The 16,576-nt window shown below is 38.0% G+C and overlaps 1 protein-coding gene across 1 annotated transcript in view; it reads left to right on the forward strand.

The window, feature by feature from the left end:
- pou6f2 (POU class 6 homeobox 2) overlaps nt 1–12,605 on the forward strand; it is a 69,289-nt gene extending 56,684 nt beyond the window's left edge. Inside the window, exons 9-11 of the mRNA XM_067485684.1 lie at nt 662–815; nt 5,107–5,275; nt 9,071–12,605. Of these exons, the coding sequence (XP_067341785.1) occupies nt 662–815; nt 5,107–5,275; nt 9,071–9,578 (831 nt within the window). The 3' untranslated portion in view covers nt 9,579–12,605. The remainder of the gene's footprint in view (nt 1–661; nt 816–5,106; nt 5,276–9,070) is intronic.
- The last annotated feature ends 3,971 nt before the right edge of the window (nt 12,606–16,576 follow it).

Genomic DNA, 16,576 nt, shown 5'->3' on the forward strand with positions numbered 1-16,576 from the left:
TTGATCTTGTAAAAGCAATTCAAATGTGCATAAAACATGAAAATACATTGTTTGCTCGCCATCAGCGCACCAGCTTGTGGATCATGAATTATGTTTGATATAGGGATTGCTGTGTCCACATTTTTTTATTTCTGATTCAGGCTGCCATTATTAGCATCCTCACAAGCCTGATGATGAGAGAGGAGACTATAATAGTCATGAATAGTTTTCTTCTTTTTTTGTATTTCTTTTACTGAGTTGATCTCTGCAGAGATGTGTTTATGAAGCTCATAGAGGCAGTGGAACTCCTGAACAAGCATGTAGTTCCTTCTGAACTCTTTTACACTCCGGCTATAGTATATTACTGCTGTAGTCTGTTGAGCAGACTATTGACGCTGTATTACCTCAGTCAAAAGGCTGCAGTCAGTAATTAATGTTTATTCATCATTAGGTACAAGGTAAATCTTATTATATCGAGTTTCTAAGTGGATAATTTAATAAGTGTTGATTGGTTGATTAGATTTAATATTGTACAGTAGTTAATCCCTCTAATGACATGATTGCTGTAATGATGATTATTATAATGATGGGCAGAGAGAATATTGGATATTTTCATGTACTGCACCGTGTCAATACATTTTATCAGCTGTGTGTTTGTGTTTGCGTGTGCTTGTATGTCCAGCTGCCTCAGGCTCAGCAGGGTCAGACAGGCCCTGCATCGTCTCAGCCCAACCTACTCCACATGCCCCACAGACAGAGTCCTCTTCACCAGGCCTCTTCCTCCTCCTCCACCTCCTCTTCTTCCTCCGCTCTCAGCGTGGGGCAGCTGGTCAGCAGTAAGTGTCCGACACAGCTCACAAAAACAAAACATGCCTTAAAACACATGGAATAAAGAACCCTATCTTTACTATTTTTCTCATGAGTCTAACACACACAGAAATGGAAAATCTACTCCTAAAAATTTTCATCTCCTCATAGTTTTATTTTTTCAAAGGATCGGGCTGAAAGTACTTATAAACTTTTGTTACTGTGGCCAATCCAATGAGAAGACACTTGGTAGTCTGGTGAGTATTTTACAGCAGAGGGAGGATGTATATAGGATTGAATTAAAACAAACTACATCCACTATGTTCAGGGGATTTAGGAAACATGTCAAACAGTGCAACAGTGTGTATCAATAATGTATTTGTTGGCACAGCAGTGGAGCTGTACGGGTACATATGGTCAACGATGCAATATCTTGTCTTTTCCCAATATTTGCTGACAATAGGAAAAATGTAGATCATACTCAAACCTTTCATCTAATACAAAACTAATATAGAGTCTATTTACCCATTTCCTATATAATCCCATTTTCTTCTCATTAGTCTACACTCAGTAACCCACAATAACAAAGTGAAAACTGAAATTTAGAAATGTTATAAAATTAATACAAATAAAAAAATACTGTGCTGTCAGTTTTCGCTTGTATTAAGTTCATAGTTAGCTGAAAAAAAAATGGTTCAGAGCCTTTGTGCTTTGAGGAGACAGGATTACCACTGCATCACTGTGTCGCAATGTTTTAAGCACCACAAAAAAAATCACTATTACATGTATTATATGTATGACATTTAGGAAAAACTATTGATAAGAGACTGATAAAATAAATGACAATAAACCCCAAAATAAAACCTTTCTGGTTGGTTAATATCAGACTAAATGTCTTTTTTGTAATTTGGGTGAACAGTTCCTTTATCACCATCGGCTGGAGATCCAAAATGGCAGACTCAGAACCTACATTACTCTCAGTGTAGACAGCTTTTGACTGATCCCCGCCCCCTTTGATTGTTTAACTTTTCCTGACTGTCATTTCTTTGGTTTATTAGACGATCTAAAGTGGCGTATGTTACGTTTAATGAACATAAGTTTCATTCTTCCAATGCGTGGGCCTTTGGCAGAGCCTTATAAATCACTGGGCCACAGCCTGTCAGCATGCAGCTACTGCTTTAAAAAAACTCTGTTTTATTCAGATAAATTTCATTTGTCAGAGTCAATTCCCTTAAACTCCATGTAAACTCATTTCAAAGGCAGCTACAATGCTGCTGAATTTAATAAAACACAAGTTGCCATTGATCAACTTGTTGTAGACATTGTGTTTCGTTTATGTTTACTTGTAGCTCAAAAAATATCTTATAAACCATTTTGGAGTCTGCACAAAATCATGTGGCTCAGCCCTTGTAAATAGAATTAATGGTTTATGCTGAGTACGAGCCATATCGCTTCCTCTCAATATCACTTAAAGCAAACAAACACAAAGAAAAATCCCATGACAGAATCAGAGTTGTCTGCAGAGGAGAGACAATGAAATGTCATTGCATCCGCTGGCCACAAACAAAGTGCCAGAAACAGATTAAAAAGCTGAGAAGGTCTTTTACTTTTGTTTAAAATAATCAGAGGAAAAAATGTCAACCAGAAAGATGAATGTCAGCAATATTTAGTATCAGGCTTGTTTTTATTTAGACTCTTCTTTAGCTAGAGAAAGTCAACTGATGTGTGTGTGTTTTGTTTTACAGAAGCATATGTTTTAGTAATAATTACACCCTCTAAGCCCAACACGCAGCTGCACTGGCATGTTAATAGTATGTCATTTACACCTGGTAATAATCCACAATCTATATCCTGTCTGGATACAGAACTAAACATGTTAACAACTGGTGATCACATGTGCCAGACATCAGTGGTCTGGCTCACTTTTCTGCCACAGAGGAAAATCAGTCTGTAGAGTTTTCACTTCATACTTGAATTTTGCATTCACACAAGCTTTGAAGAAACCGACATACCATCACCCCTTGAGTTGAAATGATGAGTGATGAATGTTGACGTAAATGTAAGTCCAACATTCACGTCAATGTCAATCAGCTCTGTTTTTTGTTGTCCACCTTTAACGGAATTATTCTTATGTTTAGCTCCTAAATGCTTTACTGTGTTCAGTAGCTTGTCTAACTAACCACACCTGTCTGCTGTGACTGCAAACGGCCTTATCAGTAAAACCAAGGCAATTCGTGACCCTTAACTCACTTTTAACATGTGAGAATCTGAGCTGTAGATTTAGGAGGTCATACTCTATGTTCGTGAGAGGGGCGGCGGGGGCTCAGTTGGTAGAGTAGCCGCCTACCGACCATAGGGTCAGAGATTCACGCCCCGCTCTTCCCAACCATGTGTAGAAGTGTCCCTGCGCAAGACACTTAACCCCCAACAGCCCTTTCTCATCCTCAGCTGCGCAGTGTCGGTCTGAAGCCCGGTAGAAATTGGGGAGGGTTGAATCAGGAAGGGCATCCAGCGTAAAAACTGTGGCAAATCAACATGCAGACAAAAAAATCTCTTTAGATTCATGACTACAAGCAAACCCCTACATATTGTTTGTTTTTACCTTGGTATTTGCCTCAGTTATATTCATTTTAAGGAAATTTCTTCCACCAGTTGGAAGGTGATCCAACCCCACTTCTTCCTGAAAAAGTAACAGTAGCTTACAAGTCTGTTGTGTAAAACGTGATTTCAGAGTTAGACGATGCTGTTTTTACCTTGAGACCTGCCATACTGTTGACAAGTACCCACCCTCACATATTATCTTGGATATTGACATTATTCACAATGTGGCAAATCAAGCCTATGAACACATATTCATACCAGATTTGAAAGCAAAGGCCTGTTGACCTACTTTCAATCTATTCCAGATACAAAAGCATTAACATCAGTTGTTGTTGAGCCACAGCAGAGCCGTCCGAACCCACTTCCTTATGATTTAATAAAAATAGGAAAGACAAATGAGAAAACCTAGTCTTCTTTGCCATAGAATACTGGCAGATAATGATGTGCGGGCAGCCTGTAATTTTTGAAGTGACAGATTTTTTTTCTCTGCTTTCTTAGCAAAATAAATAGCAAATAAATTGAGTGTTTAACTTGTTGTTCTTATTAAGCTTTTTAGTTTATTATTGGTGTGAAGAAAATCTGCTTTTGAAGGCCAATAAAGTGTTTACATTGTTTTAATGTTTTCTAAAATGGCTTTTAAGACCTTTTATGTAGTATGATGTTTGTTTTCTGAAAGCTTTACTCCTGCAAAAATAATTTAGAAGGGGTTTCAATCTTAAATCACCAATTACTTAATGTCTAGAGAAGAATATGGATCGAGCGACTACACCAGAAGAAGTGCTGCTCCAGACTGCCATTAGTCTTTCAAACCACTAAGTAAATCGCCTCCACTGGGAATGATGAAGAGATGCTCATCAATGTGGAGATGATGGGACCCGAAGCTGTGAGTGCTCATCCCTCCCATTTCCGTCAGCTCGGAGTCTCTAGTCCCTCATCTTCCAAGTGTTCACACGTCTGGAGCACGCCGCATACGCTACACGTCACTTATGAGGCACAACGAGATGGCAGCCCCATAGATTTTTGCTTAAATACGCTTGGAGGATTCCTTTAATAATTCATTGATAATGACCAAGATGAATAATTCAGAGGCACAAACTTTGCTTTAGTAAGCAGGATGCCAGGGCACCTGACATTGATGTACAATGTGAAATCACTTTTTATTAGCGGGGAAATATTTCAAAATGCTTCAGTGAAGTTTTTCAGCTCTGCTCAAATGCGCAGATTCACAGGCAGCATTTCTTTGTATAAAGAGGGTATTCTGAAGCCTGGAGCAGAGAATTGTTTGTGTATAAGACTTGCCGCTGGTTAAAGGCCTGAACGGTCTTGAGAACAGGTCAGATGGATGAAATAATGTATTCATACATTCTTTAATTCTAAAGGTCAAGGTCCATTGAATTAACAAGCTCTGTGTCATGTGATTGGTCTTTATGATTTTGTATGTGACATTAAAGGTTTGCACTGGCGAGATAAAGCCATTGCCTGTATTCACACCTCAGATGAATTTATTCTTCAAAACATCTCTCAGATACATGTAGTTTACAGCAGAAGGGCAAATAGAAATAATAAGTTCTGACCCAGAGCAGGAATATTTTTTAAAGTTGTTCATAGACCATCATGATCACATATCGCAGGACATTTGCTTCATTCACTCTGGAAAATGTTGGTAAGCGACAGAGGAGCAGAGGGCTAATAAAATGAGATTTGTTTGTTGCATTGTAGACCCACAGACCGCCCCCAGTGAGGTGGATGGGGTCAACCTGGAGGAGATTCGTGAATTCGCCAAAGCATTCAAGATCCGCCGGCTTTCCCTGGGCCTGACACAGACTCAGGTGGGCCAGGCACTCAGCGCAGCCGAGGGGCCGGCGTACAGTCAGTCTGCCATCTGCAGGTAAGGACAAAACAAAGGGGACGATAAATGGTTCATTATTTCTCCAAGACATCCTTATGTCACATGAAAGCAGATGAAGTCACGCAGCCTCAAAGAGTTGTCTGGTGCTCATACAGTAACTGCCATAAATTTTTCATTTCATGTTTTTACAGACATTATTAAGATATTAAAATGCATAATTGACTCCCACCACCCTGACAAACAAAAGCTCTCATGTCTGTATTTAGCTGTCTTCCTCTTCCATCCCTCTCACCCACTAACATGACAGCCACGCGTTATTTATGCAAAATACATACACAAGTATTACACCAAGCACTTAAAGCATTTAATAATTACTAAGGCCCAATGCCGTTTGCTCCGCATGAACACATGAGAGCTTGACAGTGATGATCGGTTAATGAGTTCGCCATGTTTTACTGCTGCCACGAGGACAGTTTAGCCATAAATGGTGCATTATATATTCATGACACAATCGGACGATCAGTGTTCAGCCCTCCTGTTGTTCCACTTGACTAACAGTTTGCATGAAGACACCAAATGACTTACATTTCCCCTTAAAGTGAAATAATTGGGCCACATCATGTATAAAGAGAATTTTTTTAGGTGAAATAAGATGTATAATCATTAATTCTGCAACGTACAAGCTAAAAGTAAATGAAACGTATTTGAGTTACCAGATGTAGTTTTGTATTTCCATCCTTCTGCAGTAAAATTTACATGCCTACTCCTGTATTAATTTTAATGTCCATTTGCAGTGCACGTGTTTTGCTGATGACCTGAACTGTTTATGTGACACTCCGCTGTCATGCACTTTTAAAAATGTCCACACATCAACATCAAACAGCCGATCAAATGTGAAACAGCACAGGAGCCAAGGTTCCTATGAGGCCCGGCCGTGTCCGACTAATGTTTAAAGTCCTAAAATCGCACATGAAATATTTAAAGCCAGGCATAATTCAAATATTTATAACATACATTAAAAGCCATTAGCTTGAAAAATAAACACTCTGTGGGCTGTTGTTCGTGCTGTTAAGACAATTTTTTTGTTTGTATGACATACAACATGACATCCTAATGTTTTAAGTAGAGAAGCAAACTTCACATGCTTTACTTTAGTTAACATCAACACAGACATGAAGTTTGAGGAGAAACGGGACGTCACAGTAGCTCTGGGGCTCCGGCTCTGAACCCTGACAGTGAACAGACACTGACAGATGCTTCCATCTTGTCTGCTTACATTGCTCAGTATGTTTCCTGGCACTTTATTGCTTTATCTAAACAGGCACGGACATTACATAGGGGGCATCATCAGAACAATGATCTGCCAGTCTGTCCTCTTCTGGCTTGACTTTTGACTTTTTTTTAGCTGATATAAAATCAGAAATATCCATAAGGAAATAATCCGATTGAAATCAAAACCATTCTTTTTATTCAATTTTATTACACAATTTATGATGGATAATATGAATAATTCCATATATTAATTATTAATGTTATAATTAATAATTCTGTTTAATCACACTGCTGATACTTCATTAAAATGATAAACTTACATCTCCAAAAATCTATGTTTATTTTACTTTTATTTAACTGAGTCAGATTTTGAGATACATATCGGTTGTCGTGCTTTTGATTTATCTCTTACATGTTTTATTGATCCCCCTTTCAGGTACTATATAGAAATAATTTGGGCTAGAGACACTTCTCTACCTAATACAGATCAGTATTTTACGTCACACCTCAACAACATAAACACACCTGGCACACGGGTATATGCACTTATGTATGAAAACTGCAGTAGGTTTACATACTTTTTAAGGGTAATTCTTATCACAAAGTGATTCATATAGCACAATTCATATTAAAAGCTATTTCAAAGTAATCTGGATACACTTAAACTGTAAAAGGGATTAACAGACAATGGGTAACACACCCTATACACATTAATTTGAAACTACAGTAAGTTAAGGTGAGTCCTTAGATCACATCATCTAGCCCTTATCTTAACTCTCAAATAGGTCTCTCTGGGTCACTTAAAACTCTAGTTCATGACTGTAAACCCTGAGGCAAACTGTAACTCAGGTCAAACATACAACATGTCTAAGCAGAGCTCCCAAGGTACTTTTAAGAGGAGCCACTGAGGCTGGAGGTGCATTCAGAGCCATTTTCCCTCATGCTGATGCACTAGAGGAGGGAGTGCATACCCCAGCTGAGCAGCTCTCAATTCATTTTAGTATCTGTGGTTCCTGTTGATCCATGAAATGTCCTGTCTCTGGTGACTCTTCATATCTACTAATGTATTCCCCGCAGTATAGAGTCCTCCTCATTCTGCTGTTTAGGAGGACGGGGTTATAAATAATACCGCCTGTCGACAAGCAGGAATGCACCAGCCAGGTGTAGACACAGAGGAAGTTCATGCATGCATGGGTGTCTTGCCCTCACCGATGTTGTCTGCAGCAGCTCAGCTCACCATTAAAAATGTCTTGTGTGCATTGTTTGCTCCACAGAGAGCAAAGCTTCCTTCTGCACTACCTCTCTGCTGTCTTTACATCAGACGTAGTTATCAAAAATGAGTGTTAATATTATGGGGTTTTGTTAAAAATCAACTATTTGCTTATATATTATTAATTGTTTAAATAAAAACAATGTAAATCCCTAATAAGCAGGATTTAAACACTTTTCCTTCTTGCCACATCTATCTTTCTGCTAAGAAATCCCATGGATGTATTATGAGATTACCGAGTTAATGTCATACTACACCTTGCTGTAAAGCTGAGACTCGCAAGAGGGCGATACTCCAAATTCATATAGTGGAGTAAGTGTTGCGATAGCAGAGATGTAAAAATGTTACATATTGTGTCCTTAAACTGTATAATAAGCTAAACCCCACAGCACAGGTTTGTAGGAAGCAGATCCCCCTGATCTTTCCACCCCTTCAGAATTATGTGGGCACTCCACTTTCCACTCATCTGTCCCTTAATATTCTCTTAGTACTGCCCAAAAACCTTCAACCAGTACAGACATTACAGACATGAGAGGTATCTCTTCAAAACATAACATTATCTTCATCATATCTAATCCATAATCACATTATCTGTTCATTTCACTCACCAAAAGCACCTGATGAACTGTCAACTTGAAGGGCTTTAAGGTGAAGCTCCATTGTCCGTTCTTACTGTGACTTGCTAAAATGTGAAGTCAGAATTATTCGTGCACTGCTGTGAAGTTTCAGGATTAGAGCGTGTTAATGTATCCTTGTTAAATATAAAATGAGAGGTTGTTAGAAAATGAAGGAAAGTTTGAAAAATGTATTAAATGTACATTTTGATTAATAATTCAAGTTTTTTAAATAAATGATGGTGCCATATTTAACTGCATGCATTAGTGGATTTTTGTTGTTGTTGTTGGAAAGAAATTAGATATTTGGCAGTAGTTTCTGTTTTGCCTGATGATTTTATTTTGTAGCACAGTCTTTACAACATGTAGTTAGATGTCTGATATGTTTTTGGTTCAGCCGGACCTGATTTAAGCCATTGGCAATATCTCCTTGCTCCACTATTGCCAATTTGGGACAGAGAACCACAGCCTCCTCCAGAAAATTAACACAGAACTGGCACCTGCCACATTCAGCTGCTGCAGCTGAGGTGTTACCAGGTGGAGTTTGGCTCGGATGTGTACCTGGACATTAGTCTCAGTCCCTGTGGCATTCTGGTTGAGGAGACCAAAAGACAGGCAGCTTATCCCTTGTTCTGGCAGGGCACCTAAGTAAGATTCTTTTTTCTCAATTCTCCCCAGACACACCATCCTGAGAAGCCACTTTTTCCTACCACAGGAAGCCCAAGAGAACACTATAGGTAGCAGTCTGACAGGCAAACTGAACCCTGGCCTTTTATATCCTGCCAGGTTTGAGAAGTTGGACATCACCCCTAAAAGCGCCCAGAAGATTAAGCCCGTTCTGGAGCGCTGGATGGCCGAGGCTGAAGCCCGCCACCGATCCGGCATGCAGAACCTGACTGAGTTTATCGGCAGCGAGCCTTCGAAAAAACGCAAGCGGAGGACCTCTTTCACCCCGCAGGCGCTTGAGATCCTCAACAGCCACTTTGAGAAGAACACACACCCCTCCGGACAGGAAATGACAGAAATAGCTGAGAAACTGAACTATGACAGGGAGGTAGTGCGTGTCTGGTTCTGCAACAAGAGGCAAGCATTGAAAAACACAATAAAACGTTTGAAACAGCCCGAACTCGGCGGGGCTGCACCAATGGACCCTCTCACTGATTCTCTAGAGGAGCTCCCAAAATGAGCGAGCTCTCTGACAACAAAGTGAAGTGGAAAAGTGGCAGCCATTAAAAACAACAAAAGGTGGATGAACTACATTTTAAATGAGAACTGAAAAATGTTCCAAAGTCACCTGGATGGACAGTTGAGAGTTTGCAAACAAAAACTATGTGTTGTCAGTGTGATTACCACAGTTATGTAAATGACCTTGGCGAAACCAAAAACAAGAAAAAAGAGATTATATCTGAGAATTATGTAAAAACATACGGTGTGCTCTTAAAGAGTTTTAGATTCTGGCCTTACAGACCAGACTATCGCCCAAATTCTGGTTCCCACGAGGAGGGATTTAGTAAAGAGATCATACCAAATCTAAACACTATTTACCAAAGTCTGTTGCATCTGAGTACTAAGAATAATTTTGTAATGTAAATGTGCTCTAAATTTTTACATTTGTACTGGCAAATCTAAGATATATGTGTGAGGATGAGTATACATTTTATCTTTGTCTCGCTTACGTTTTCCTTCATTGTTTGTATGTAAATATCTAAAAAAAAAAAAAAGAAAGAAAAATGCTGTCTTCAAATTGAAATCACACTGAGAAATTTCTCTTTTGGACAAAAAAAAAAATACCTTTGCTGTTAAACAATTGCATAATAATGTTGTTTGCCTCCAATTTGTGTTTCATCTGCAAATATTTTCAGTCACAGTGTATCTTTGTACAACTTTTACAGGTATTTATTAATAATCTCATGAGATTGTTATGGATAAAGGACGGGGGAGAGTAAAGTCAGGACTGTCACATGATAATGATGATGAAAATGAGCGGTTTCAGTGTCTGTTTACTGCAGCTTTGTTTTGAGCTACTGTGTCATTCTGTTGCCAAAGCCCAATAGCCAAAGAACACATAAATACAGCTCAAGGACTGGGGAAGATTTTACCTTTTTATTTATTTGTGCACATGGCTTTGTTCCCCCTTTTTCTAAAGTGTTTTACTCTGTGGGTCAAGTTTAACAATAAAAAAAAAAAAACACTGTCATGTCAAATAGCTGCAACAGTGTTTAATGTAACTTTTTCCTCACGGCAATATAGAAAATCTATTGGAAGACTTGGATGTCTTTTAAGAAAATTTCCCTCTGCATGCTTCAACTCGAAACTTACTTGGCAAAGATACATTTCACTAGGCAGGCCAAACATGTTTACAAGTTATTATAAGAATTTCCCAAACATCACTGAAAAGAACATTATTTTACATGGAAATCCCTTTAATTATGCCCTATAGTTAAGTGTGGTTGAAGCCTGTTTGTTGCCACTGACCAAACTACTAAGCTCATTCCAGTTCAGCTGTTTTTATAACCCGAAACTTTCAACTCTAATGTGCAAAAATTGTTTTTTTTTTTCCTTTCTTTATATTCTTTGTTCTTTTCAGCAAAGTGAAGGTTTACAGTTATAATAAGTATTTATAATGGAAATGTGTATTTTTTATCACCTTTGAATTGATTTCTACTACAGTAAAATGCTTCTCTTGCCAGTATCACGAATTTGTAGTTATTTGTCATCATGACGTTAATTTCAGTTAACTGATATTTTATTATTTATCCACTGTCCACTTTTAATTTTCTATGTTATATCCTGATCAAAAATGTCAATATTCCATGAAAAAAACTCTTCAGGCATCAATACAAATATTTGGCTCGTACAAAAACCCCTCACAGGAAAAGATGAAAATAACAAGGTGAATGCTGAGAATAAGTGTCACATGTCAGAACAAGTGAACTTAATTTGAAGTGAGGTGAAATTTGATGCAATTTATTCAGAATCATGTGTCTGCTTGATATGTCCTTCCATGTCATGTTGGTTATCTCAGTCTGTTGTGCACTGCTGTGCTTATCGTCACTGCCTGGAAAATGCACATAGACACAGTAAATGTTACAAAACATGAAAAATGTCGGCATGTCTGTTTTATGAAAGACTTCGGTGAGGTTTGCGGGAAAGGCAGCTAGAGAATTGTATTTCCTTTCATGAAACATACTATAATAATTACCATGCTGATTATATTAAAGCATTTTAACTAAATTTAATCTCTAGCAAAACGATGATAATGTTTCAATACGTGGACGACTACAGATTTTGTGCATTTTATTTTGCTTCTAAGAAAACATATACTTCACTTCAGGCTAATTCTTGGCCAAGGAAGACTGTAAGTCTTCACCATCCATGAGATAAATATATAGGAAAGCAGCAGCAAACCAGTTGTGAGGCTTTACCACTAAGGCTGTAACAAAACCAAAAACCAAAAGCAGACACAGAAATGAGTAATGCCTTTGCTCAACTTTTAAATGCTGGACCAAAGCTCTATAGATATGCACATTGTACAGAGAAATAGATTCACGATGTTGACAATCTTTAAAATCTGAGATAAAAGAATTGAATAGTAGAAATGTACAGTAGTTCATCCAAGGTTTACCTCAGCACTGTTCAAATGCCATCCAAGCAGCAGCAGGTCAGAAGAGACGACAGATGATTACTCTGCACCTTCAACGTGGATGGAGAGGCTTGTGTTTTATTTATTATGTGACACATGATTGTTTTATTTTTTCGTGTAGTGGTTTCCGGGGGCCACATGTGAATCTCTGGTCTTCGTTTTTGCTTTTTGGTTTGTTTGTTTTTTTGTTTTGTTTTTTTCTTGTATTGCCTTCTTTTTCATTCCTTGTGATGTTCACCTCAGTTTTCACAGACCTGTAGACCGTGTAGAAGGAAAAGAGGGAAAGGAGATTACGTCATTGTTGCTCTTAAGATAATTAGGAAGGTTTGTTAATCACCTTTAAATACATTTGTGAAATTTTACTAACACAGACAACCTGGTTTGATGTTTTGTTAATAGTCAAAGAACTTGAGACCAAAGCTGAAGAGCCTGCAGAGGTTGGTTTTCATTTTTTATAGACTGAAAACTGTACTTAATCTATAGAGCAATATCTGTTTGGTCAGTTAAGCAGCACTTTGTGTATTTCTAAAAAAAAAAAAAAAAAAAGAGCTTCAAGTCTGTCACATTGATTTGTACCATAAATTAGTAATAAACAATTGTTTGACATGATGTTTGGGTTGTGTTTTCAGTGACTGTGTTTAATTACAAGCTGTCAGACAGCTAATCTAGTTTTGCAAAATAAACTTTTGACACTATGTTGGAATTCATGTGATTGTGTGTAATCTCAATAACCTAAATCATAAAATCTTAGTTGTAGCTTTGTAACTCTGTTTTATTGCTTCTAAGTACACACTATTAAAGAGGACAGAGGCTAAATAGCCGCTAAAGCTAACTAGAGCTAACTAGCTTAGAGAAGCTTAGAGAAACACCAGACTTTTTGTTTTGTTTTGACTCTGGTGGAATTGTTATGATTTAGAGATAAATCTTAAAATTTTTTAACCATAAGATGAATAAAATTGTACATCAATGTATGTGGGATTTAATCTCTTATACACATTAGTAAAGCAGTTGCTAAATGCAGAAAAGAAATGTTACCCTACGGTAGCAGCTAGCTACCTTTGAAGATTAGCAGCTAAAGGCAATTTAAGCTTGACTAAATTAAACTTGTATTAAACTTATAGACTTAGACAAATGTATTTGTATTTAGGCTGCTGTAAATATGAATAGTATGCTGACTAACTAATGACTGTTTTTATACAGCCTGTACAATTAAGGATTACAGTACTTTTCATTACTGTTTTGCGCTGATAGATAGATAGATAGATGTTAAATGTTCGGTGTTGCTCTAAAAATTGTTATATAGGCAACGTAGGCACAGACCCTGTAGAGTTCAAAGTTTTCAGTAACATACAAGTATTCAAAAAACACAAACAACTTCTCTTTTCATCTTTTCAAACTAAAGCCAGGTATTAAGTCAAATACATCAAATAAAATCAATCTTATACTGACTTTCTCTCTTTTTGTGAGGTCATGGTCAAGTGCATCTTAAGTCGTCCTGTGCAAACCTCCGTATGTAAGATAGTGTGCTGTCGGGTTAGTTGACATTTGACCTATTTTTGATGCAGAGATGAATGAATTTAGTTGGCTATTTGATTCATTTAGTGAGAGAAGAGGCTACAAAAAAAGTCTCACATTCAATATTTAGCTATTTATTTAGATTTCCTCAGGGTCAGTGGAGAAGAATACATGTCAGGTTTGCTTCTCATCAAAGCTTCATGTGTTTGCCTCACCAAATAACAACAAGACAAGTGTAAAGAAGAAGAAATATATAAATAAATAGGGAGAAAGCCTTTTGAAACTAAACTCAAAAGTTTGATACAGCTTCCCTGTCCATTGATGCCTTTGAAAAGCGGGCAGGCTGCTGAAAAGAAAGTAGTAAATAAATAAATAATAATAATAAAAAGCACAGACAACATAAATTATTAACATTAGACTGAAAACTGATGTTCAAGATGCTTTTTCGTCTTCCTTTCAGCTCTCTCTCCCCCACTTCATTTCAAAACATTGGATGTATTTTTGAGTGGTGATGACTGAGGTGTACACAGCTCGAGCAAGTTATTTGATATTCTTTTGTTTTCTCTCCCTGCCATTTTCATTGTCTTTGCCATTAACAATGTAATTGTGCAGATGCAGCTCGTGACCCATATCTGTTTTGTCAAACTGCTTGCATTCTGCTGCTGATAAAAGTTTACTTTCTATTCTCTCTCTGCAGCAGCACAGCGGTGATTCTGGAATGAAGAGTAACAGTTAAAAGGAATCACAATGGACATATTATGGAATAAATGTCAGCACTTGAGCTTGTTATCAATCATTCTTGGACGTGAATATGGTAAAAACGAGTCATGCTCCAAAGTTTTGTTATTTTTTTTGTGCACAATTTAAAGTTTTATAGTATCCAGGACTGAGCAGCTGAAATGCTCAGGTGAATATTCGACTTAAATCTATTTCCCTGAGCATCTTTATGTTTTTTCAGTAGGGGGGCTGGAGGCCCATTATCTTGTAACACGTCCATACAGTAAGTACATCATAGTACAGAGTCTAGTTTGAAGTGCTGAAAAGCTTGAGTGACAAACTGATGGCACAGAACAATAATCATAATGTGAAACTCACAAAGTTTGAGGTGAAATGTTGAATCAAGTTTTCGAAAACTATTTAAGGTTTTGTAAACGTGTTATCTTTACTTATGCTGTAATCTGAGGATTCACAGCCAGTACTTAGTGTTGTTTCTGGTAAAGACAGTTATGCAGTAAGGATGATTTCTGATCTCTGAATCTTGTTGTTTATTGGACCAAGCGGGAGCAGCTACGATCGACTTCTCTCAGTATAACTTTTTCTCAACAAAATCAAAGTGAAGTCTCCACTTTCAGTCGGCTGTCTGACTTGTTGAAATAAAACATTCCTGTTCAACCTGCAGCCACCTGAAAATGTCCTGAATGGGGAGACGGAGGCCGGATAGAAATATTATGACATGTTGGCGCTCCAAATGGATTATGTTTCAATATCAGGCAAGATGCAGAAACAGGGAGGTGGAGGGAGAGAGTGCATGTGTTGGATGCAGATGGTTTTAAATTGCTGCCTTTGTTTCCCATCAGGCATGAAGCATTCACTTTCCTTATCTTTCAGACAATGTGCGGTGGGCTGATGTTCTGGGTAAATGAACTGTCTGTATATCCCTCACCCTCAGCTCCTCCGCCTTCTTGTTTTCACTTCCTCCTCAAGGTTGAGATGTTGGTACACTGCCTGTGAAGCCCGAGCTGCTCAGGCGTCTCCCACTTTGCTGCTCTGCACACCCAGCTGCCTCTGGGGGTGCAATTACCAATCCTCACATGAAATCGAGGTTGGCCATGCATATGATCCCTTTTGCTTTCACTCTTGTTTCTATTTTTTCAGCATTATTAGCAATGACACACAGTGAGGTATTTGCAGGTAGAGGAGTTAATAGCCTGGGTCCTTACAGAGACACCTGTCTAACTTGAGCAGCTGATTGCATTGGCTCATAGTCCATTTAACTTTCTAGAAACCTGGCTTGTGAATGCACGTCTTTAGGCTGTGATGTCTCTGTTTTAGCGCGAGGTATTACAACCACACAGGTGAGGGTGTACGAGTTGCACACCTTCTCACTGCTCTAGATTTATGTGAAGAAAAACAGAACACGATCAGTGAGGCTTTACCTAAAAGTTCACATCCAGTTCTCTGTATTACTGTATGCATTTCTTTGGAAAGCAGTGAACATAAAGACCATATTGTATCGTTTGCTTCTTGTCAGTGCTTTAATTGTTACAGTCTGTATTTCTCCACTCAGCAGCTCAGTCATCTCTGTGTTGAGCATCACCAGAATAAAGAATTATTACATAGTTTCATACATTTGTCACGTTAAATTCATCTGGTTAGAAAATATAAAAGAGCTTTTTCATTTATTAAAATAACCTCTGACTTTTGTCAGGAGTCAGTATAGAAGAGTGGGTGAGACAAGCTTGAAAAGTTTGGGATTTTAACCATTCTTCATTTTTATATAATGTTGAACATAAACTAAAGCATTTTGAGCCTCTGAATCCCCAGTTCAGGGACTGTGTGTATGATCATTTGGGCTGTGGAGGGTTTGGAACTGTACATACAGAATGTATGGGAATGGGTAACCTGACTTTTTGGTCGTGCATGGGATGCCCTTTTAACTTTGTGTCATTCCACATTTTATTTCATTCTACATGTGTATGGTGAAATAATGTTTAAAAAGGTCAAATTGTCACATATGGCAAAATATGGTTTTCTTTAGCACCACGAGTCATAAAGCACAGGAAAAGTGAAACAGGGGATTCAGCCCCCTGCTCACACCTATAATTTCTGTTTTGTCCCTTATCATTAAACATTAAAAAGGGCCTTGGTCAGCTTGTTAACAATAATATTAAAGCTTTGTCCCCCCAACTCATCCCCCCAGTCATTATGTTTTTTATATTTCAGAATGTTTTTAATCTTTTCTGTTTACCTACTTTATTTAGCTGAATTTCCTTTTAAAAGTCTTTCCGGAATGAGTCTGGAATCAG

Source organism: Channa argus, chromosome 19, assembly GCF_033026475.1.
Source record: "Channa argus isolate prfri chromosome 19, Channa argus male v1.0, whole genome shotgun sequence".
NCBI lineage: Eukaryota > Metazoa > Chordata > Actinopteri > Anabantiformes > Channidae > Channa > Channa argus.